We start from the raw sequence: 25439 nt of genomic DNA on the forward strand, positions 1-25439 counted from the left end.
TTTCAATTTCTGATGCAGTGAATGATCCCCTTTAAGAAACGCTTCACCTTAGTACACTCATAAAATAGTTTATTTAAAAAAATACAGAAAAAAAGTCTATGCATTCCATTGCATTTTTACACAGTTGAAAAGATACGACAGTTCTATTAAATGTAACTTAGCATTTACAAAACATTACTTTGACTATGTTCATAATTGACCATCTAATTAGTCCTTAAAAACCAATGAAATCGAAAACCTTTATACAAATTTCAGACAGAGAAAATAATGAATCAAACACACAGAACATGCCTTGATCCCTAAGTGGATTTTTCCTATATTACAAACGACCATCAAAACCTGATCAACACAAAAAAAAAAAAAAAAAAAAAACTAGCTGCCAAAATTCAGAAGAAACATAGAACGCTAAACATCATGTTTATTTTAATATAACATGAAAGCTTAAGGTATAAAAACATTGTGTGTTGCTGAGCAGAAAACATCTGAAACCATATATATATATATATATATATATATATATATATATATATATGGGAAGATTCATCTTAATGGATTGGTGTTAAAGACACCTTTAAAGAAATGTATTCTGGGTGAAAGTATGAAATATTTTTTCTTTCATTAAGCAATCTGCAGAATCTGTAACTAAGGAAATGCCATTGAGTAGTGGGGAAAACGATCTTTGTCTAGGCTTTCACACCTGCCTATATAATCCAAAAAACAAAAAAAAAACAAAAAAAAAAAAACAGTGGGAAATATAAGATTTGATCCATATTGCACATGGTTCTGAATTCATTATAGGTCATTTACTACCAATTCTTCTTTATTTTGTTGGCTAATAAAATGATCACCTTCAGTTGCTTTTGGATTAGCAGAATTTGTATCCCAGAGTAAGCATGATTTTTAATGATAATAAATACCCAATCATTAATTATTGGCAGACTTTATGAAATTCCATAACAATTAATGCTTTGTACAACTTGAATAACATCAATTAGCTTAATAGCAGACAATTAAAGACTCAATAAAAGGCACTCATTTATAGAAGGACGAATTTGAGTAGGGAAAGCCATTAGATAATTTTGTGGGAACCATAATGTAGACTGATTGCTGGTGTGAAATTACATTCAAATCAGTCATTAGCAATACTTGGTGTCAACAGAGAAGCACAACTACTGCCCATAACCCTTTCAAAAACACTGAATGCCTGCTTTAAGACTTAATCCCATTCAAAAGAAACACATCAACATGTGCAAAAACATTACTGATATGCAACTACACTCAGCAAGTGAAAGCTAAATTGCACTCATCCAACTATGTGGGATAGCATAGTCACCCCAGAATGCTTATCATAAAGACTTAGACAACTTTAGTTCAAACACATAGGAAACAAGTGTTATGCAAGAGCACTGGACATATGCCTTCTGCTAGTACTTTCATAAAATAATAGCAAATGCTTTCTTGAAAGAGAAACAAAATGGGTTTGACTTGGGTAGCAAATTATGGGAAGAGCAGGAGTTTATTCATGCCTTATTAATGTATATTACGTTAATTCACATTTGCACTGACTGATTTTCAGAAAAAAATAAAAAAAATAAATTCCAAATCAACAAATGCTTAAAATGGCCAAAGCAACAAGATTTTAGTCATTTGGGACATTTTTTTTTTTTAAAGTGGTGACAATGTCAATCACAGACAAAAACAGAAGTTTAGAACATAATGAACAAAATCAAAGTATGATTTAAAAAATCTTTCCGTTGTGACTAAAACTACTCTGATAGTATGAGCAGAATTGTGTAAAAATATGAAGTGAACTTTGTTTAGATGATCTATTTGAATCAAGGGAGTGTTTCCTTTAAATGAAGCTCAAACAAACACGTCAGAATTATCGGTTCAATCAAAACCTAATAATCTGAATGTATGGATTAGACTGCTATAAATCTTTAAAGTAAAGTAGAAGGAGCAGAAGAAGACTTTACCAAATGAAAAGGCATCAGTATGTTGCCCCTGAGTGTAGGTTTGGTTATTTCCATTTCCATCCAGTTTTCAGCTAATGTAAGGACTTAGATGAATTATGTCTTCCTAGTCCAAAATAAAAACATAAAAGCACAACGGCTTCTGCATACAATACAAACAGAAAACAAACATGACAGATGAATTCATGACTGTGATCTTAAAAGACTGACTATTCTGGACAAAAATAAATAATTAAAATTAACAAACAAATGAACAACCCTCTTGTGGAGTCCAAATCCTATTTCCTGCATACATGAGAGGCAATGCACAGGTTCCTCTTTGATAATTACTGCTATTAGCCATTCAAAAAATAATGAATTTTCCTTCAAGCAAACCAGAGAATGATCAATGAAAAAGCAAATATGTCTCACTTTAAACTGATACCTACTTGCTAGTCTATCTTAAATATGTCATATCATATGCTTCAGTGACTTTACAACACGGGGAAAAAAATGACTTTTTTCATCTTTTAAGATATGATTGCTGCTCTCCACTTGTGACAGGCACTTTTTCCCCTTGTATTTTTCTGTAAAAACCAATTAGCAGATCAACATGATGCACATGATGGCCTGGGAAACGTGAAAAGTCCCACGTGAGAGATAAGTTCATCTCATTTATAATAATATATAAACAAATACAAAACAATACGGAGTAATAATCAGCAAAAATATACTTCAAATTAAATACTTTGGCTGAGAAAAACCTAAAAAGTACTCGTGGGGTCATTTTCTTAACCAAAAGCTAAAAAAGAAAAATATACAGTCTTCATTTTTAGGCAAGGTCCAGATATACCTTTTTTACACTGTGGAATGTCAGTCAAAGTCTGCTAGGCGAAATAAAACACCATCCCTCTGCAAAAGGAAGAGTTCTGAAGTCAGTTGGGGAAATCTGTGGATCTGCTGCCGTCGAGTGAGGAGTCTGATGCAGGCTCAGTGGGAGCCAGTGGAAGCATTTGCTCTGGTGTGGGCGAGGACAGAGGGCAGGGTGCTGGGACAGGACCTGGCTCTGAACAGAGAGCGGTAGAAACAGTGTGGGCGGATTTAGCGGGCTGTGGAGGTGCGGGCTGCGGCTCTCTGGGTGGTGTTGCGGGCCTCTGGAAAACCAGTTCATCTGTTTTGGCCACTCCACCTTGTGCTGTGTTTGTTTGTAGCTGGGCGCAAGAGGTGACTTTGGTGTCCGGGTGAACAGGGGAAGAAGAAGGCGGAGGACATGATGTGGAGCACAGATCCTTGGTCTTAACGTCCTTTGATTTCTCCTCCTCTTCCTCCCCGGAGTAGTACTGCTTTAGACGTATGTGCCACGCGAGGCTGCACACGGCTGAGACGGTTTTGAACTGGTGGATCACGTTGCGAGGGATGAAGTAGATGTCGTCGTCACAGAGCTGCATGCGAACGTAGCGGATGCCTTCTCGCCGTAACTGGTTGAGTTTGGCATCATCCACCCACTGAACACACTGTAGAGAGAGGGGCATTATGGGAACACTATTTTATACCCGTCTATCCTATACCTGTATATCATCTCCACACCTGTTCAGGATCATGAATAAGTTACTGCTTATACAATGCCACGTGGCTTATCAGATCAGATTGTGATATTAAACTAAATAGAAACTCATTCATTAATTAATTCTTTATAAAAAAAAGTATCCCCAATCAAATATGCCGTTTCAGACTGTTTTTTTTTTTAAGACAAATTTCTTAACAGTTTGCAGGAGAAAAAAAAAAAAGACAATGTTTTGTTTAAAAGTGAATTAATGCTTAATCAAAAATGACCTTCAGTCTATGGCCGAACTACCACAGCCTTATTGATATTCAATACAACACATGTAATACATAAATTTGAGAATTTCTTAACTTGAAAGAATTAAACCGACAAGCTTTCAACTGCAACGAGACCTTTAAGTGTCTGCCACAACAGGTTTACAAACATCTCTCAATACAAATCTGTGTGAAATGCTGTAATCATCGGCTACCATAATTTGGGAAATTCTGCAAATTAAAAGTAAAAAAAACAAAACAAAAAAAAACACCTTAACTGGCTCACGTTGCATTCGCAAATGCATGCTAAACTCACAGCACATCCAGAGATGAATTTTGCAGCATTTACCGTGAACTGAGCCACTTAAACACTGGATCACGAGCTGCCATGTGTACATGATCACAGTGACATGCTTTGCTCTGAAACATGCAGTGTAACAGACTATATAGTTATATACTTAAAATAAACACTGCTATGCGTCAGTGATTGCGTAATAAAATCAAAGAGTTAATACTGAACGTAATACAATGCCATTTTAACCACAACTAATATAAACACAATCCCACAGTCTGTCCTGAAAAATCTGTTTAGCAGTAACACAGCTCCTACCTGTGACACAGGTGGCTCATACAGGTCTAGCTGAAGCCTTTGAACAACCTCATTGAAGTCCTCAGCATGAAAACAGACCACATCTTTGGTTACTCGTGGCCGGTCACTCCTATGGGAGATGAGAACACAAAAGGTCATTTCATCGGTCTCTTTTTGCATGTACATATGTTTCTGCAAGGCAGATGGTTGCACTCACAATTCCCCAAACTGCACTGCTTTCAGGACACCCACAGCTGCTGTACTCTGCCAGTCGAAACTCTGGCCAACATGATCAGCGTGGGCTCGCGTCCGATCCTCGAAGAGAACCTCACGTGGTTCACTGGTTCGCGGGAGGTAATGCAAGTTCTTGACCTCATTCATTGATCTACAACCAAAATGAAAGTGTTTTGTGAGGCACTACAAACAGCTTAAAAATGTCTCTTTAAGAAAGGACTTTTTCTTTTGCAGTTGAACCAAAAGCAAAGCACATACCTTCGTCTCTTGAATGGAGATTTGGGCATATCGGCTGTGGGGACCATCTGCTCTCCTGGTCTCACCCACATGATAGGACCATCATCACTCTGAGACCTGCAGTCAAGCTTTAGACTAGACAGGCTGCCCCATGGCAAAGTCATCTGCATAGACAATTGAAACTTAACTCAGGAAGTTAAAACAATAAGGTAGCCTTGCCCTGACCACTGTCTGAAAGTATGAATGGCAAGAAAGAATGGATAAAGAGTTTTATTTTCTGTGCTGACATACTCCCTATTAAATCAGGACATTGAGATGGAACACATCACTGCCATTATTCATGGCTTGCAACTTGCTGTTGCTTAGGAATGCATATCAGTTACTGGCTGATATTAGAGACTTTTTAATCGATGTTGGATAGTTAACTGCTCATTTTCCCTATTTTTACATTCATAAGTGACTTCATTTATACAACATCTAAATGGTATATACACACCTTGAAGCAAATAAACATGGACTAAAAGCCACAAATTTCCAATTCAATTTTGATGTTATGGGGTATTTAAATGTAAAGGGATGCAAACAAAATCTTTTACGTAAGTGTGCAAGATGACACCATTTATCTAGGACCAAATCGCAAGAAACTCTGCTGGCAAACAGTGAATTGAAACACACCATTTGCATTTTGCTCTACAAACACCGTCAGCACAAAGCCTTTCAAACTCACTCATCTGTGAGAGATTATGTCCTAACCTTCAGGAACGGAGACTCCTCAAGCATGTCCAAGAACTCCGGGAAGTAATTGCCCACCTCTTCATCTACTGCACCGACCAGACTGATTTGCCTCATGGGACCAGCTCTATATGTCCCAGAGCAGTATGTTCGGCTCACCTGCAACATAAAAGCCCTTCAGAGCCGGGAAACATCCTAACACACTTAAGTTTCATGATACAAACAAAAAGTTTAAAGGCCCATTCATGCAGAGAAAGATAACTACATTAGTGTTAATGGTAGGGCTGCGCAATTTGGGGAAAATATCTAATTGCGATTTTTTTTTTTGACAGATATTGCGATTGTGATTTGATTTGCGATTTTAATTTCGCAAAGTCAAGCTTCAGCTTAATATTGTCAATAGTGTGCAGCACAGTATGGGTATCGTTACCCTGCTGAAAAAAACAATAGAAACCATCACAGAAATTCTTATGATTTCCATTAAAACAATTACAAAATTCGTTTTTGTAGTGTGTTTTGGGGATTATTCCAATAGGAATTACTGTTGTTTTATTGTTTCCCATCTGACAGATTACATCCCACCAATAGAATCTATCAAATATCAGTAGACAACATTATAATTTACATTAAAGCCAATATAATTCCCAGTATATATAACCCTTAAATCCATTAAATTTTCTATTGTTTTCTATTCTCGTAGCATCGCAAAACTGAAGTTGAGCCACTGATGTTACAGACTGTTTTACCGATGTATTTACTACGTTTCTGGACCTGGGAACATTTCAGTTGCGTTGCGGTCTATGGAGTCAGACAGCTCTCCGATTTCATCAAAAATATCTTCATTTGCGTTCCGAAGATGAACGAAGGTCTTACGGGTTTGGAACGACATTAGGGTGAGTAATTAATGACACAATTTTCATTTTGGGGTGAACTAACCCTTTAAAAATGCTCAAGCACTTTCAAGTCAGGTGGATTCTGATTGGCTGTCGATGTTTTTATCATTCATCATCATCTGGGGAAAAAATCACTGTGAAACTGACTCCAATAAATTGAATTCATAGAATTAGAACAATAATTAAAACATTATAGTTATTGTCCTTAGTGTAAACGGGGCTTGAGGCAAGATCTACGATAATATGGTGTTCAGACTGCCATAAATGTGAAAAAATGAAAATAACTTCCCTGAACTGTGATTCTCCTGCTCCTTACAAGAATTAATTCAATAATGTCAGTTTGTTTAGTCTCCGAGATGGTAGAAAAGTTTGACTCCGGGTAAATTTGGTCTGCATCACTTAAAAGGGTGATATTATGCTCTTTTACAAAGTCTTGATTTTGTTTTGGGGGTGTACTAGAACAGGCTCTCACACATTTTTCACATTTTTTACATAATTACAACACCTCTCTCCTGTCTGGCATGAATGGCTTGAATAGTTTCTGTATCAAATGAAGGCCCCGCCTTCTGAAATACGAATTGTGCTGTGATTGGTTAGCTGGGCCAGTGTGTGTTGTGATTGACAACACTCGGCGCCTGGTCGTGAAATGTCATGCCCCTTACCATGCCCCTTCGAGCTTTAAATATTGCATCAAAATCAAATCAATTAGAGCGCGATTTAAACCCGGAAGATCGTAACGACTAGAAGTTCGTCTGCCTTGGGAAAGCTAGCATGTCTCCGACATAGTGATATAACACTCTCTGCCTTCTCTAGTGCAGCTAAACCAGGTCTCATCCCATTCGTCATTTTTATGCTCCAACAGCAACATTACACACTAAAGTTGAAAATGTGAAAAAGAATAATAGGACCCCTTTAAGACTGGTAGTGTACTTTGAACTGTCACTGACTTGTGTAAATAATAAATGCAGCTGCTTTAAAAGTCCTCTAGAAGTGAGAAAGGCTAAATGAACATATAGACTTCATTTTGCGAGCTACACAAGCAAGGTATCATAATGTATCCTGCCAAAAACAAGCCACTGCTAGAAGGTACAACCCAAAAAGTTATGAGTGCAAAGTGTCAGTCTACCTGGGAGTGGAAGTTGGCAATTGTGGTGGTCTCAATGTCCTTTTTACCAAGGATTTCCATCTTGACAGGTGTGTTTGGGAAATTGAAGGCAAAGTAGTCCAAGAAATCGGGCAGGTAGGCAGCCGCTCCGTGCACCACGGCGAGAGCGTAGCGTGCGGCTCCTTTAGGATGTTCAGCAAAGGCGAGATCCAGAAACTCCTGGGCGAATCTTTCAGTGTCCTCCGGTTGCAGTAAAGAGAGTTCATCTGCGTATGCGTGTAGTACAGATGCCCCTCCATTGGGCTGCTTTTCCTCATGGATCAGTCTGCTGAAGGAGCCGTTGGTCTGAAGCCGCAAGCTGCGGATGTAGTGGTCTTGGTGCGAGAGGAACGGCTTCTTCTCAGCTTTGGGAGTGTAGTACTCACCTAAGCCTGGACACGGCTTCTCATCTTTGATGTACACATGCAACACAGGGTCTTCAGAAGATGGCAGAGCAGCTCCTGCCAATCCCGTACACAATGTCTGGACCTCTTTGTTGTGTATGTGCAACTTCTTGCCACGCTCGTCTTCACGATGCCGCTTCTTCTTTTTCTTTTTCTTTAAAAGGTATTCCTCCAGGGTCTGGGTTTTGCCATTCTCACTATGGGGCTCTGAAAAGATCAATAGAGATGGTAGAACATAGAAAAACTATTAATAGTTCACAGCTTCTTAGTCTTCACCTATGTAAAATTGTAAACATGAAAAACCACACAAAAATTATTCCGTGGCTCCTTTAAAACTTTGTAGATACTTCTTGGTAATCAATTACCAAATGCTTACCAAATATCCAGCAATTCTGGATATTTGGTGGTCCAGAAATAATTTATCTCTGTAAGATGCTCCTACTTCATATCTAATACTACTATATTTATTTAAATTTACCCTGGTAACCACTGACCACAGTTTTGGGCACAATACCTTAAGTACTACAGTTGCTGTTATTAACTAAACTCATATTATTATTTATTTTTTATGTCAGTTCCATTGTACAAAGATGGGAACAAATGGTATGGTAATATTATGGTACTGTCTTTCAAATCTTTACACAGCCGAGTTGAGGTTGCTCTGTGCCTGCTAAAAATTCTGTGTAAAGACATAATGGTGCATATTAAAGCCAGACTAAATTAAGCCTGCTCTGACCCACATTGGCCCCTAGTATCAAAGCATACAGTTGTAGTGTCAAATTTTGCATAATAATACAGTACAGAGAATGATCACCGTATACAGTATATAAGGTACTGGAAAACACTTTAAAGAACATCATAGTATTGTGTCTAAAACATGGTATTATTATGGTATCGTGTTAATAATAATAAAAAAAGCAGATGTTTGTGAAATTACAGATTAGTGTTAGTTAAAGCGAGTTTAGCAAACAGCACGCGACAGATGTGAGGAGAACGTCTCTAACACTAAACAGAGCAAGGGTGTCAATTTGTATTTCGTTTAAATGTACTTTCGCAGCTGTGAAAAGTTTCTTCCTCGATTATATTTAGCAATTCTGCTCATCTGCACGTACATTGCGCTCGAGTGAATGGGGGCGTTCACACAAGCGTGCTCTCGCATGGGTTAGCAGCGGAGGCTAACGGCACTTTCTCCGCTCACTTTTCAGTTGGAAGCCAGCCAGTAATGTAAAATCGTTTGGCTTACGTGTAAACGCTGTTAAATTTACCTTTCTTCTTTTTGCATTCCCCCACTTTAACGTTCGCCACGGCGTTTTCCTTCTTGGGCTTGAGTTTGGCGTCCTTCTCGATGTGTTTGGGCTTGTTATTGGGGGTCTCGGCCTTCGCTACTTTGAGCGGCGTGAAAGTGAAGAGCGGGGAAGGCGGCAGGACCGTCTTCCGCGGGACGTGGGCTGCTGGGGTCACTTTTCGCGGCGGCCAGCCCGGAGGTAATTCTTTCTTGGAGCTGACGAGGTGATGATGTTGATGATGGCGGTGTTGCACAGGTGCCTGCTCTTTGCTGAAGTTGCGCGCTTGGCTGTTCTGTTGTTGGTGCGGCGGATGCGCTTGTTGTTGGGCATGTTGGTGATTATGTTGGTGGTGCTGTAGCTTTATTTTCTTCGCTTCCTTCTCCGCTCTCTCGCGCTTGTCATCGGACGGCGAACATTCCCGTTTTTCTTCTTTTTCTTTTCTTTCTTCTTTTTCTTCTCTTTGGTGGCTTTGTCAAAGCTGTCCCTGCTCTTCTCCTCTACTTTGACGCGCAGTAGATCGACCTGTGCAGCCATTTTGCACGTAAATTTAAAAGGCTTTAAGAGGGACTTTTTGCGCATGTCTATTGGGAGCTGTAGTTCTTTTGTCCCTAGCCAATCGGCGCTCACGCGTTTGTAGTTTTCCCGCTCGGAGCGCGCATGCGCACAGTCGGTAGCTTTGTGGGTAGTGATGTTTCTGTACTGCTATGGTTCAAGGTATGCGTGCGCTGCTGCACGCACCGCGGCCAGTGACTGACGTAATGCTGAAGCAGCTTCAGGGTTTGGGCGGTTCCGTTTCGTTGAGAGGAAATAAATGTGTCGGCCTTGCGCTCACAACCAAAAAAGGAGCAACACAATATCCTGGAGATAACAATCGCACGGTGCTGGATTTCTCTAGGGGGCGTTTACACTGAACGCTTGCTATTTGGGCTATTTGACTTACGTCTTCGGATATTGCGTCACATCTTCCTGTTATTGGCGGCACGAGCGTTGCACTTTTTAAGTCGGCGTGTCAAATTAAAAATAGCAATGTCTGATTCGTGAACGATTCGCTCCTGTGATTCGGATCTTTTCAAGAATATAATGAACCTGTTTACAGAACTGACCTAAACGATTTGTACACGAATCGGACTGAATCGGTTTTTAATTCTTCCGATTCAACAGCTCACTGATTCTTGTAACAAGAACTAAAAATGTTTTGCTTGATTATGACTTGTTTGTAAATGTCAAAACTTTCAAGTTTAAAGTTAATTTTAGTATTTTATTGTACATGGAAATTATATTTAGGTTCTAAATATAAAGAGTGGGACAATACCCTGATAGCATTTGACACCTGCAAGACGTATTTTTCAGTGTTTGCTCATCTGCAATACGTAGTTTCCTAGAAAATGTTTAGAAAATGTCTTTAAGATGTTTATAATGTAAAATGTATGTAAAACTGACATCTTAAAGACATCCATCAGATGTTATTACACAGCAGATGCTTCCCAGATGAAGTGATTTTTAACATTCATCTTGCAGACGCACATGTGCTATCTGGGATGTTAGAACATAAGTTTCTATCAGTAAAATGTAAATAAAACGTGTCTACATATGGCTCTTTTGCAATGTTTTACCCCTTAAATATATTGTGATTGGACCACGTGATGACTTAATTAAAAAAGGAATTGCTGAATTGATTGATGAACAGGGTTTTTAAAATTAACAGCTTGAAAGAACCTGTTGACGGATGTTGAATCGAGCTTTCCATCACTTTTGTATGAACACCCCCTTAAATGCAATGAAACCAAATGTGCACTTTCATTCATGTTAAATGTAGGAATTCAGAAACTTGAAAGATCAAAAGAGGCAACTTTTCAGTAAATCTTTATTCATCAGTGCATGAACAGAAGGTCATGACAAGATTAATTTCTTTAACCACTCTCTCTCTCTATATATATGCTTATACTCTCAATTACTTAAAAAAATAATGGGGTGATTTATAGATTTTTTTTCTTTCTTGTTTTTCCCCTCACAAAGGCAAATTTTATACAGGTGCTGTACATTGTATTTTTTTTATAAACATTTACAACTACCACAATGTAGAGACCACAAGGCTTTTTTGTGTAAGATAAAGCAATGCAAGGCCACAGTATCATACATACAACCTCATGACATGAGATGCAATAGAGAAACAAGCTACAAAAGTGTTGAGATTAAAGAGGTCATGAACTGAGAAATCAAAATTCCCTTGATCTTTTGACATATAAGAGGTCGATGTACTATAAAAGCATCCGGCAAGTTTCAGAACTCAAAACTTCCTCATGATTCTAAAAACATTATTTTGAAGCCAGTGAATCTGCCAAAAATGACAGGATGTGTAATGTGCCACTTTATGGCGTAATAGTGTTGCTAAACCCCGCCTCCGCAGAAGATCATCAAGGCCTTCTTTTACATCACTGCCTGTTTAGCCCCGCCCACCTATTCACGCATGTAAATAATGTTGTGACGTGATGTGACGTGACATACAGCCAAGTACGGTGACCCATACTCAGAATTCGTACTCTGCATTTAACCCATCCAAAGTGCACACACACAGCAGTGAACACGCACACACCGTGAACACACACCCGGAGCAGTGGGCAGCCATTTATGCTGCGACCCCCGGGGAGCAGTTGGGGGTTCGGTGCCTTGCTCAAGGGCACCTCAGTCGTGGTATTGCTGGCCCGAGACTCGAACCCACAACCTTAGGGTTAGGAGTCAAACTCTCTAACCACTAGGTCTTGACTTCCCCCTAATATAGACATTACTGGACTACATAGGATCCGACAGTAATGTCGCTTCACACAAGCAGTGGTGCCTCCAAGGGCAACCCCTGAAATGACATGGCCACCCCATTGCCCATTAATTTGCACTCCAAATAAACATGAGGGTACTTGCAGAGTGACTTTTTTTCTAATAGTAATCGGCAAAAATCAATGTCTGGCATTATATTTAGGCATGCAACATTTTTTTTTTTTTTTTGTATTGTGCAATCCTAACATTTTTACTGGCCCCTTTTGGCCACTCTATAAAATAACATTTTATTACATGTCTCACTACTGCTTTGTTATTACAGATCATTTGATATGTACTAATTATTTATGAATTTTTAATCTGAATCACAGCAGCGTCCATCTATGAAGGATGTAGGCTGTCAAACATTCACAACTGTTAGCCAATCATAGCAGTGGGTGTTTACTTCCGAGTCTACAATCTGGCACGTCTATTCAAACAGAGCGTTCCGATGAGGGAGGTCAAAACAGGACAGAAAATATATTATTACTGCTAAATTATGATGTTTTGTGATGTAAAAATCTTGAAAACATTATAAGTGGACCTCAGAGAGCAGTACAAAATAATAAAAATAGGCAGTTCATGACCCCTTTAATGATCAAGAAGCAATCATAAACCTTATTATAAAGTATTCACATTTTTCATCATGACAAATTATAGAAGCACTGTAGCATATGCAATGTTTGACTGATGTCTGCTCTGCCCATATGGACACTTAATATTTATGGTATTTCAAAAATACTGTTATGGAAAAAAAGATATTGGACATTGTTATATCTTGTGTCTGAATCTGTGCCAGTTGTTTGAGGCTTTAAGAACCTGATGAATAACATCCAAATTGTTCGGTACATAATTCAGAGCTACATTTCCCTTGGATATAAGAGAGCATCTTGACATTTAATAAGACGATCTAAAAAGATGCATAGAGACACTTTAAATGAGTCCCAATATTGGGAAAACAATGCAGTATGAATCATTCGATGTGCTAAAAAGAATAAGAAAAAATATAATGTTAGATTGGATAGTATGCAAAAATATATCTGAATTTCTCCTAGTTCTGCTTCACCTTCTAATGATACGAGCGAACATTTGATCCCAAATGTACACACCTTGCAAATGCTCCACCGAGATTAACTGTAAAAGCTATAGCACTCTGAAAAAATATGTGTTTGTTAGGAAGCCGAAAGTCGTATCGGCAAGCTGGAACACTAATAAGTGACCTGGCTCAGAATGGATACAAATATCTATACCTCTATACATGTACATGTTAATATCATCATATTCATTTCAATAAATTACATTTGAGTCTTCATCAACACACAAGTAGTAAACAATATACTTAACCACAAGTTTCTGGTCTTTTAAAGATGGATATGTCAAAAATGCACTGCAAAGCAAAAAAAAAAAAAGAGGTTGAATAATGCACAGCCTACACAAAGTCACTTCTCAGGACTGGATCTTGAGGACAGTTGCATCACTGGAAAAGTCGTTATAAGGACATGCGGCAAATCAAAGACGGAAAATTAAAGGGATAGTTTACTCAAAAATGTAAATGTTGTCATCATTCACTCATCCTCATGTCATTTCAGCACTTTATGTCTGTCTGTCTTCTGTGGAAGATCAAAGATTGTATGGTCCATACAATAGAAGTCAATGGTAACCAAATTGGTTTAGTTACCAACATCCTTCAAAATCTCTTCTTTTGTTTTGCAAAGTCATACAGGATTTTTAACATCAAGAAGGCTGATAAATGCTGATAGAATTTGAATTTTTGGGTGAACTATCCTTTTAATACATATTAATAGACATATTTTAAACCTTCACAGAAAAGCATCCTTCATGTTATCGTCACCGGAGCAAAGAGACATGGACGAGTTTGTAGCTGCAGTCTGATTGGCACAAAACAAAACTGAGGCTCAAGCAAACACTGCATGTTATCAGTGTAGATGGTGATAGTCATTCCAAAAAAAAAAAAAATCAAAATCCACAGTGATTCACATCAATAACTGCTCCCAAATGCATTAGACTCTATGCACTGGAGGCTGAATCCTTGCGGAGCTGGGCACCTTCCAGGGGCCTGGGGTTATAGGGGCTCTCTTGGTGGTAGGGTTCCCATTCTGGGGAGTCTCTTGAGGGACACCCTCGATATCCTCTTCCCCTCGAGGCCTGTCTCGTCCTCTGTGGTCCTTCCTGTTGAGGGTACTGCTTTCAGACCACTGAGGTTCTGCTGTCTTGTCCCTCTGGTATCTATCACTGCCCCCTCTTGAGACCTCAGGTCTGATTTCTCCCGTTTCCCTGTCCTGCTTGTGCATAGTGTCCTCGTCTTTGTATCTACTTCCAGAGTTAGGCTTCAATCCGTCAGTGGCTTTTTGAGGCACCTCCTGTCTGATCCCAGCATTTTCCTTTTTGGTCTTTCTGGGACTCGGGGATCGAGCTTCTCGTCCACTTGGATCGTTCTTGTTGTCCATGTTTAGAGTCTTTTTGGGACTCCCTGAGCGTTCTTTCCCATCCTGTCTCCGGGGCAGTGTAAAACTGTCATGGTTGTCACGAGGCATGGTTGAGTCGCTCTTTCTTGTTTGCTTTTTGGCGTCTCTGTAATGTTGGTGAAGTTGTCTGTGTGAAGCAGCCACCAGGTCAAAGAAGAGCTCCTCGGGTGGAGAGGGGTTGACCTCAGGGGAGTGAGAGATGAAGGATGAAGATGCTGGTGTCGACGGCTCATTGGATGCAGAATACCTTGGAGAGTTTGCAGATGGACCTGTCATCGTATCTTTAACATCTGAAACGCAAAACATGATAATTATTAGTGTAAGAAGATATGCAAGGACAAAAAGACCAATTATTTTGAAGCTGCACTCAACTTGTTTTGTACCATGTAAAAGAGTAAGTCAGTCTTTTTGGTTAGTAAGAAATATTTGTTTAACAAAGATATTTTTTGAATAAAATTAATAATTCTATTTAGCAAGGATGCACTAAGGCATTTATAATGTAATTTTTTATTTTAAATAAATTTTCTTATAAAACTTTTTATTCCATCAAATAATCAATTTTTTTCATGATTTCCACAAAAACATTAAGCATCAAAACTGTTTTCAACATTGATATAATACAATTTTTTTCTTGAGCATCAAAGCAGCATATTGGAATAATTTCTGGAGGATCATGTGACACTGAAGACTGGAGTAATGGCTGCTGATGAAAATTCAGCTTTGGTATTACAGGAATAAAGTACATTTTTAAATATATTACAATAGGAAAAATGTTATTTTAAATTTTAATACTATTTCGCAGTATTACTGTTTTTTTCTCTGTATTTTTCAAATAAATGCAGCCTTGGTGAGCATAAGAAACTTTTGAATGGTTTGTTTGTTTATTTAGTCTTATTCTTTTCTCTGTAATAATAACCCATTAAACCTTTTTAAATCAACCTCATATTCTGTTTCTTATATTTTGTTTAACCCTTTGGTGTTGCTCGGTCAATTTTAGACTGGAAAAAATTGCTATTTCATCGGAATGATACAAAACTCAATGAAACTTTCATGGCAGTCGCTATGTGACCACATAAATAAATAAATAAATAAATAAATAAATAAATAAAATAAAATCATGACCTTGTTTCAAAAAAGCTAATTGGTCATAAAAAAATAGTCACAGCTGTGTTGTTCGCGGTCAAAAATGACAGAATACAGATCATTTTTTGTGTGTACAGTCGTGGCCAAAAGTTTTGAGAATTACATAAATATAAGTTTTCAAAAAGTTTGCTGCTAAACTGCTTTTAGATCTTTGTTTCAGTTGTTTCTGTGATGTACTGAAATATAATTACCAAGCACTTCATACGTTTTAAAGGCTTTTATCGACAATTACATGACATTTATGCAAAGAGTCAGTATTTGCAGTGTTGGCCTTTCTTTTTCAGGACCTCTGCAGTTCGACTGGGCATGCTCTCAATCAACTTCTGGGCCAAATCCTGACTGATAGCAACCCATTCTTTCATAATAACTTCTTGGAGTTTGTCAGAATTAGTGGGTTTCCAGGCCATGGACCCAACATTTCAACATTCTGGTCCCCGAGCCACTTAGTTATCACTTTTGCCTTATGGCACGGTGCTCCATCGTGCTGGAAAATGCATTGTTCTTCACCAAACTGTTGTTGGAAAAAGTTGCTGTTGGAGGGGCTGTTTTTGGTACCATTCTTTATTCATGGCTGTGTTTTTGGGGCAGAATAGTGAGCCCACTCCCTTGGATGAGAAGCAACCCCACACATGAATGGTGTCAGGATGCTTTTACTGTTGGCATGACACAGGACTGATGATAGCGCTCACCTCTTTTCTTTCTCCGGACAAGCCTTTTTTCCAGATGCCCCAAACCAATCGGAAAGGGGCTTCATCGGAGAATATGACTTTGCCCCAGTCCTCAGCAGTCCATTCACTATACTTTCTGCAGAGGATCAATCTGTCCCTGATGTTTTTTTTTGAGAGAGAAGTGGCTTCTTTGAATGCCCTTCTTGACACCAGGCCATCTTCCAAAAGTCTTCGCCTCACTGTGCGTGCAGATGCGCTCACACCTGCCTGCTGCCATTCCTGAGCAAGCTCTGCACTGGTGGCACTCCGATCCCGCAGCTGAATCCTCTTTAGGAGACGATCCTGGCGCTTGCTGGACACGCCCTGAAACCTTCTTTACAAGAATTGAACCTCTTTCCTTGAAGTTCTTGATGAACCTATAAATTGTTGTTTAGGTGCAATTTAGTAGCCACAATGATCCTTGCCTGTGAAAGCTATTTTTATGCAACGCAATGATGGCTGCACGCGGTTCTTTGCAGGTCACCATGGGTAACAATTGAAAGAACAATGATTTCAAGCATCACCCTCCTTTTGACATGTCAAGTCCGGAACTGCCATTCTAACCCAATCAGCAGCCTGACATAATATCTCCAGCCTTGTGCTCGTCAACATTCTCACCTGAGTTAACAGAAATTACTGAAATGATCTCAGCAGGTCCTTTAATGACAGCAATGAAATGCAGTGCAAAGGTTTTTTTTTTACGATGGGATTAAGTTAATTTTCATGGCAAAGAAGGGACTATGCAATTTCTGATCACTCTTCATAACATTCTGGAGTATATGCAAATTGCTATTATAAAAACTTAAGCAGCAACTTTTCCAATTTCCAATATTTATGTAATTCTCAAAACTTTTGGCCACGACTGTACAATCTACAAATCTTTCACAATGCAAAAATCACAAAATTTTCACAAACATCTAAACCTTTACAATAAGTTGTCTTAGAGAATGTCTAAATATTTATAAAAATCCACAACTTAATAGAAAGAGGTATTTACGTCTACAAACAACTACAGCATTTATAAGCCTTTTTAGAGCTATACAGGAATCTAGTGGCTAAACCATGGAATTGCAGATGTTTTTCTTTTTTTACTCCCACCAGATGGCACTAATAAAGCTGTTCTGACGTAACGTTTCGAATTCATGAAAATGTTCATATTTTCAAAATGTTAGTTGGTACGAAATAAATGTACACCTGCTCCTTACCAGGTGTAAATGGTGCGTAAAACGTTCTCTGTTCTTTCTGGCAAACTATTTATCAGTAGATAGAGGACGGATGGGACAAACAGCAACCAACCATCCTGCTTGTACAACCACTGCCTACAACAATGAAGAATTCAATATTACTGGTTACTGCTTTTTTATATTTAGTAAAATTCTTAAAAATGAGATACTAGTAATACGTTGTCGCCGAGGATATTCCAAATCATAGCAACTGAAGCGTCTCAGCTGGAAAAACGCTGTGCCACCAAAGCGTTCTCAAGCGCAACCAGCTAGTCATTTTAATGAGAGCACCTGACATTTTTTTCAGCTGGCTAAAAACTCTTTGGTGGACACGCGTTATTGAATATTTATTTTTAGGTATATGACCTATTAGTCTTTTTTGCATTTATGCAATATACTGAAGCCAAAGCTGAGAAAGTAGACCAGAATATTCCACTGTGTTCCTGGACATGCAATTTACGTTGCTGTAATTCATAGGCGGGGATTATGCTAATTGTGAATGAGCGTGCACGAGCGCCCTATTTACCAATGATTGGAATTCATTAACATACACGTTTAACTATAAAAACGGACGTTTAAGAAATGTTTGTGAATCCGGAGGAAAGTTTTGTGGAAGGTCTGTTTTACACGCAGATTACTCATATATTTATGAATTTATGAGTAATATGAAATAGAAGCCCATTGTCTCTATTTTAACATGAAATACTGCAATAATGGAAAAGTAATCTAAAAATATTAGAAAACAATTATTTTTATTATTTTCAATGGTAAAGAATTGAACATAATTATTGCATAAATATTAATTAGTATAATGAAATACTTTCAAAATAAAGAAGAAAAAATACAATTGAACCAAAATATGTTACATTGATTTCACTGAAACTAAAAAAAGTTACATTTCAGTTGTTCGGTCACTTTGGACCGTGAACAAGACAAGTGTGACTCCCAAATGAACAATACCAAAGGGTTAAATAAAAAAGGTGTACCTAATATTCTGTTGTGCTGGTCAGCTGTTATACTGAAACCTCGTGATGTGGATGCAGCAATCACACCATGATTAATTTAGTCATTAAAAGAAACTGTATAATAATAGGGAGAATATTATTATAGTATTATATATAATAATATTAGACTATTGATAATGTATGACTGGATCAAATGTACAATGTAATTTAAATATATTTTTCGAATTTTGCTGTTCATTTCTTTTTGTAAAACTTTTTTTAATGAAGAAAAAAATGACAAGAGTGCACATTTAAACATTGCAAATTGGATTTAGCAAATCTGCAGAATACAACTGATAGACTGAACATAATTAACCTGTCTTCTGAAATGCATTTCAGCAGAGACATGATTCTCAATTAAACTGTCACAGTTTTCAGTCTTCAGTGGCTTCTGGCTTCCAGATACAGTGACACATATCGAGCAGCTGAAACCGGCTATGAGAAAGAGTTAGACCCAGAATGGAAAAGTTGCTATTTTCTCTCAAGATAAAATGTCACGCTGCCAGACGTGAAGCAACAAGAAGCAAAAATTAAACCAAGCTGGTGGCTCCTGACATGGGTTTCAATTTCTTTCGACTCCAGGGGGTTCATGGAAAGATTTCAGTTTAAAAATGTTGGACTGTAAATCATTCTTATATAAATTTACATTGACTTAAAAGCAACAACTTATGTTATAATTGTTTAATAAAAAATATAAAAAAAAAGGAAACTAATCTAGAAAATGGCCAGTCATTACTGTCTGTTTATTTAGAAATATATGATCATGAATTGTGATCGCTGATATTTCATTCTTTTCTTCAGTGACATTCAACAGCAAAAGGTTCATTTTAAGGCAAATGAAAGGGAAAGAAAGGCAGAACTGCACATACACAAAATTAGCATATAGGAGGAATGCAAAGTTTACCAAAGTTATTATAGGGACAGACCAAGAAAAGCAGAGAAGCCTTTAGTGATGCTCTGGTTTCATGTGGAAGCACAATGTGGAGGAGGAAGAGTTCAGACCTAAACCAGGAAGAGAGAGAGAGAGAGAGAGAGAGAGGTGCAGAGAACAGTGCCCAGACAGAAAAAGAAACCAGCAAAAATTGAGACAGGAAGCAAGAGTGACAAGCAATGCATGAAAATAGGAAGGTCTGACATAACATTCATATGACCAACATACCCAAATCACTCAATAGGCCTCATTCACTAATAATTGAGTAATTGTGTGTATACTTATCTCTTTTGGCAATTAGTGTTGATCAATATGCATGCAATGTTTAGGCAATATAAAGGTAAGTGTGATGATGATTGTAATATTTCACTAAATCCACCGTGGTTATACTCTACATTACTATTTTGTACTAATGTTCTGAATAAGAGTACCTGTGTTGCATGAAGCACCTTTAGTTGAGAAAAGATAACCGTCACAATGCATTTTCAATGGCTTTTGAAACAGCAGTAGAAAACAAACCCATCTTCAGAAACTGATTTGTTTCTCAGAGGGGAACATGCAGGCTTGAGGGAACTGATTTTTCTCAGTTCATGAAGCAGACGGAATTCAAATGAGCTCTTCTGCACTTCTTAAACTTAAAGAGGTGGTTTGGGATGGAGAACATCTCTCAGCTATGTCGGTTCATTGGCATTCATTGTTTTAGAGTTCAGGTGTTAAATAGACTCACTATGATCAGGCACCAGGCCAAGTCCGGGCCTCAGAAGCAGCATCACTTTATTGCCCCCGGCCTGGATGAGCTCAATGGCCCGTGTGTGTGTAATGCCATGCGTGGGTTCACCGTTGATCTCTACAATCTGATCTCCCACCTGTGAAGTAACAAACACAGATTCCTCTGTCATTTTAACAAGAACCACTGATTTATCTGTATTTTACTTGTTATATAATTTAACTGTATAATAATAATAATAATGTTATTTTTAAAATGTTATTATTCAATAATGTTTTATTTGATCTAAAATACACACTACTGTTGAAACGTTTAGTGTCAGTACGATTTTTTTTTTTAAAGAAATTTATACTTTTATTCAGCAATAAAAATAAGTTAATCAAAAGTGACAGTAAAGACTTTTATAATGTTACAAAAGATTTCCATTTCAAATATATTCTGCTCTTTTGAATTTTCTATTCATCAAAGAATCCTGAAATAATGCATCACAGTTTCTACAAATAAGTCTTTTCAACATTGATAATAAGAAATGTTTCTTTTGAAGCAAATCAGCATATTATTAAAATAATTTGTTAAGGATCAGAAATTTCTGACACTGAAGACTGGAGCAATGACTGCTGAAATTATTATTTTTTTGCCATCACAGAAATAAAAAACATTTTAAAATGTATTAAAATAGAAAACAGTTATTTTAAATTGTAAGCACATTTCACAATATTAATATTTGTACAGTATTTTAAATAAATATTATTTAATATATGCATAAATAAATACAGCATTGGTGAGCTTAAAAGACTTCTTTAAAAAAAAAAAACCAATAAGTAAAAAAATCCTACTGACTTCAAACTTTCGAATGGTTTCATTTGTTAATATGATGCGTTTCATAATTTTTTCATTAAGGTTCTGTGTATTATGTATTAATGTCATGAGAACTTACATGTATCCTGCCATCTTTCAGTGCAGGACCGTCCTCAGCTAGTCTAAGGATGAAGAGGCCCATGTTATATTCCTTCCCTCCTCGCAGACTGAAGCCAAAACCTCTCTGTCCTCTCTCTAACTCCACGGGATAACAGCCCTGAAAAGAGAGATATCAGTTACATTTTTGGCATATGAAAATAAACAGTTCAGCACAGTCTAAATTCAACTTAAGACATTCACATTACATTTAATTGCACTGTTGAGTCACTAAACTATGCAAATATATTATCACACATTTCTTGCTAAAACACTAAATATATCACAACATTCTGTTCTGAGTGCAAAAACAAACTGCTCTACCACACCTGTCCGCGCTAATGAGAAACGACACTTGATTTGCATATCTACACTCAGTCATTAGCATTATATATTACTTATTTTGCAAACATTTCCTTCATTTCATAGCTCATAAAGTCACTGTAGCCTATAGTATTAATCCTTCAGGTGACAAATGCTTCCATCTCAAAGTTTTAAATTTAATTTAATCTCCATAAAACGTGAGCTGCATGGAAATCAAGCACTTAAGTCAGTTGCATAATAATCGGTTAACTCTTATTACTACACAAATTATTACTTGAAGAACTGCCGTTGTCTCATTTACATCTCACCTGCTTTGGTCCCGAGGAGATGACAGCCCCCATCTCACCCTGCGGCAAGGATTTGTATTCCGCTCGGGTCACAGTGTCTTTCCTCTCCTCCGTTTCTACACCATTCCTAAATGACACACAATTAAATGCTGCTTTAGGGCATTTAATGAACTGGTGCACAAAATGAAAGCATCTCCCTTCATCTGTTGTCATGTTATCCAGCGCAGCTAAGAGCGTTTTTGTTCGTGATTCCTACAGGAGGCTGAGAGTCCCTCTTCATGGTCTGTGGAGCTCATTACATCCTTTTGTTGGTCTTAATTGTGGGCAAAAGCTTTGACAGTGGCTGCCCCTCTTATCTGAACCTTGACTGTAAAGCGAGTTCACAACAAGTCTACTCAATTTTATGCTGAAAAGAATGACCTGGACCATGTGCTTAGAACCCAAATGAAAGGAGAGGTCTTGAGCGTTCTTGACAGAAGAGTAATGGAAAGAGGTCATTGAAATTGGAAAGATGTAGAAGTGGAGAGGGCAGGATGTCATGATGCGTACATGCGTAACTTGGGCCCTGTTTCTTGCAGGTATAAAAGACAAGCAATTTTAGCTATATTATTATTTGTTATATGATATTATTTGGACATACACAACCATTCAAGCATTTGGTGTTACTAAGATTTTTTTAAAGTCTCCTATGTTAACCAAGACTAACAAAAACTGTAATAAATTTTCCATTTCAAATGTAATTTATTTCTGTAATGGCAAAGCTGAATTTTCAGAAATCATTCTAATATGACTCTAATCACTCTAATAGATGGTGCTCAAGAAAGATTTGTCAGTGTTGAAAACAGTTGCAATGCTTAATATTTTTGTGGAATCCAAAATACATTTATAAAAAATCTTTTATTTGAAATATACATCTTTTGTAAAATTATAAATGTCTGTAAAGTATAAATGTCTTTTGAACAATTTAATGCATATTTGCTGAATAAAAGTATTAATTTCTTTAAAAAAAATCCTTACTGACCCCAAACTGAAAAATTGTGTACATGCATCACAGGAGAATTTGATCATGAACATTTACTTCCACCACATTTTAAATCACTGAATTGTTTTGGAATGTTAGAATTAAATGCTCATCTCCTTTGTCTTGTTCCTTATTTCATAGCTAGCATGTGATGTATCATACATACAACAACAACAAAAAAAATTACAGTTTGATTGGAAATTAAATACAAATATTTAGTTCTGAAGTCAAATATTTGATTTTTGATTTTTCATCTCATCTCAAGCAATGATGTCACAAATGTGGGACAGATTTAATTTGTGTAAAAACTGATTCAATTTCACATAATAACATTGTTTAGATTATCATAGTTCTTAAAAGTAATAATCAATAGCCATACATTGAGACTTTTTTAAATGACACAGTAAAAGGTTTGTATGTTGACTGTTAAGACTGTGATTGTGTGTGTACGTGTGTGTTGTGATTGAACTGGCCGTCTGGATAAAGCTTGTACCTGTCCTCTCGGTTGGCAGGCTGCTGTCCCACGGCTCTGTGCTGGGAGGCTGGGCTCTGCTTGGCTGAACTAGTGCCTGACGGAGGTCCGCTGTGTTCTGAAAAATAAACAGGATTATCAGTGTGGCAGAAACACACACACAACTCCGTCCCAAGTTTCAGTTTCCATCCTCAAAGTCAAATGCTTTAACAACCTGTCTGTTACAGAAAAAAATAAATAAATATGTAATCTGCTGCTTCCTTCCACCAGCTCACTGTTCACCAAAATAATGAAGAGATGATATATTTTCCCCAAAAGCTTACCCTCCTCAGGCACCACTGTGAGGGTAACAGCATTTCCAGCTTCTTTGATGAGCTGCACAATGTCGTTGTGGGACAGCTCGATAATTGACTGGCCATTCACAGCAGAGATACGGTCACCCACTTTTAGCCGACCGCAGCGGTCTGTGGGACTGCCGTCTATGATGCGACCAATCTTATGTGGGATAACTGAGGACAGACAGAGATCAATGCTTATTTCATTTATACATCTTGGATATACTGACAGACACTGAGAAGTGCTTTCAATAACTCCAGAAACTGATACTTATAAATAAATCTGATTATTCTCAAAGAATTAGATGTGTCACATGATCAGGAAAAACACCCTGCATTACACAGAACACATACTATGAAACGAACATGCCAGGTTATATATGGTAATTAAAAGTGTAAATAAAAGTACTTTTTCGATGTTAAAATTACGAAGCCCAGCATAAGACATGCAGACGGAAATGTAATGTGCGGGGCTCTGTATATAATATTTACTTAAACTAAAATTTAATATTTTTATACACTATGGTAAGATTTTGGCAAGAAATGCAAGTAAGAATTTGGAGAGAAATTAATACTTTTATTATGATGTCAGTAAGATTTTGGCAAGAAATTATTAGGTTTATTCAGTAAGGATGCATTAAATGAATCAAAAGTGACAGTAAAGTTACATTTCTTTTCATCCAAGAATTCTTAAAAAAATAAAAAATAAAAAAATAAAATCACAAAACGTTTCCACAAAAATAACATTGATAATAATAATGAAATGTTTTCAAATCAGCATATTAGAATGATTTCTGAAGGCCCATGGGACCATCACAGGAATAAGCTACATTTTAAAATAAACAAATATTTCACAATAGTATTATCTTGACTGTATTTTTGTTCAAAACCAGCTTTGATATCGCAAGGAAAATACACCCTTCAGTTATAAACTACATTTTCAACTTTACAGCATAATTTCATAAATAAATCCTACAAACGTTCATAGCGTATGCCCTTATTCAGAGCTAATGGTAATAGCCATTATATCTGAATAAGCGTTTTTGTTACAGCTCTGGGTTTATTACTGTAATACTTCACAGCTAAGCTACCTTTGATTATATTATTGTAATTGCATTGTACAGTGTGTCACACTTTCAGGCAACAGGAAGAAATATGTAATATAGAATTCAGCCACATTTCCAACAATGTTATGAGTCTGTAGTTGCACATCTAATGCAGCAGAACAAGGTGTACTTTCTGAAGCTGACAGCAAAGTAGCAAAAAGCTTAGAAATTAGGGTGGGGTGAGGCAGAGAGACAGACAGAGACACACAAGGAGAGGAAAAAACTTTGAATGTCATTTCTAACCTCCAGGCGGAGGCTTGTTTTTAGAGGTGAGGATGACGAATCCGAAGCCCTCGTTGTCCTTGCGCTGAAGAGTGACGTCATAGGGCTGAGGGTAGCAGTGGCCGGACACCTCAATGTGGGGTGGTTTGGGTGAGCCGTTGGCCAGCGCTGGAACATGTGGGGCCTGAGGTTGACCCCCATCCTCTTCCTCTCTTTCTGCTTAAGCATATGCAATATTCAGAGTTTAAATGAACAAAGATTGAGAGACGTTACTTAGTGTTTGGTCACTGGCAAGTAATATGGTTTTATATATAATTGTTTTACCTACTCACCAAAGCCAAATTTTGCTTTCCTAGAGCTAATTTTAGACTTTCACCTGTTGTATTGTTTATTAAAT

At 37.5% G+C, this 25439-nt stretch overlaps 2 protein-coding genes across 7 annotated transcripts in view; both read right to left on the reverse strand.

The window, feature by feature from the left end:
• Positions 1-52: 52 nt before the first annotated feature.
• Positions 53-10625, reverse strand: LOC109065841 (lysine-specific demethylase 9-like). Its single transcript, XM_042713786.1, is given in 8 exon segments — positions 53-3466; positions 4381-4489; positions 4577-4744; positions 4852-4994; positions 5584-5721; positions 7582-8210; positions 9269-9713; positions 9716-10625. Coding segments are annotated over 8 exon segments (2364 nt in total). The 5' UTR covers positions 9869-10625; the 3' UTR covers positions 53-2887.
• A 2049-nt stretch (positions 10626-12674) lies between these two features.
• LOC109065840 (membrane-associated guanylate kinase, WW and PDZ domain-containing protein 3) overlaps positions 12675-25439 on the reverse strand; it is a 127220-nt gene continuing 114455 nt past the window's right edge. For 4 of the 6 annotated variants that reach the window (XM_042713770.1, XM_042713769.1, XM_042713768.1 and 1 more), the window contains 7 exons: positions 25064-25258; positions 23703-23888; positions 23401-23497; positions 21908-22013; positions 21259-21396; positions 20322-20460; positions 12675-14876 (listed from right to left, as the gene is read on the reverse strand). In XM_042713770.1, the coding sequence (XP_042569704.1) occupies positions 14122-14876; positions 20322-20460; positions 21259-21396; positions 21908-22013; positions 23401-23497; positions 23703-23888; positions 25064-25258 (1616 nt within the window). In that variant the 3' untranslated portion in view covers positions 12675-14121. Of the gene's footprint in view, positions 14877-19567; positions 19666-20321; positions 20461-21258; positions 21397-21907; positions 22014-23400; positions 23498-23702; positions 23889-25063; positions 25259-25439 lie in introns of all 6 variants that reach the window. The other 2 variants (XM_042713772.1, XM_042713773.1) reach the window with 2 other exon arrangements.

This window comes from Cyprinus carpio, chromosome A23 (assembly GCF_018340385.1).
Source record: "Cyprinus carpio isolate SPL01 chromosome A23, ASM1834038v1, whole genome shotgun sequence".
NCBI lineage: Eukaryota > Metazoa > Chordata > Actinopteri > Cypriniformes > Cyprinidae > Cyprinus > Cyprinus carpio.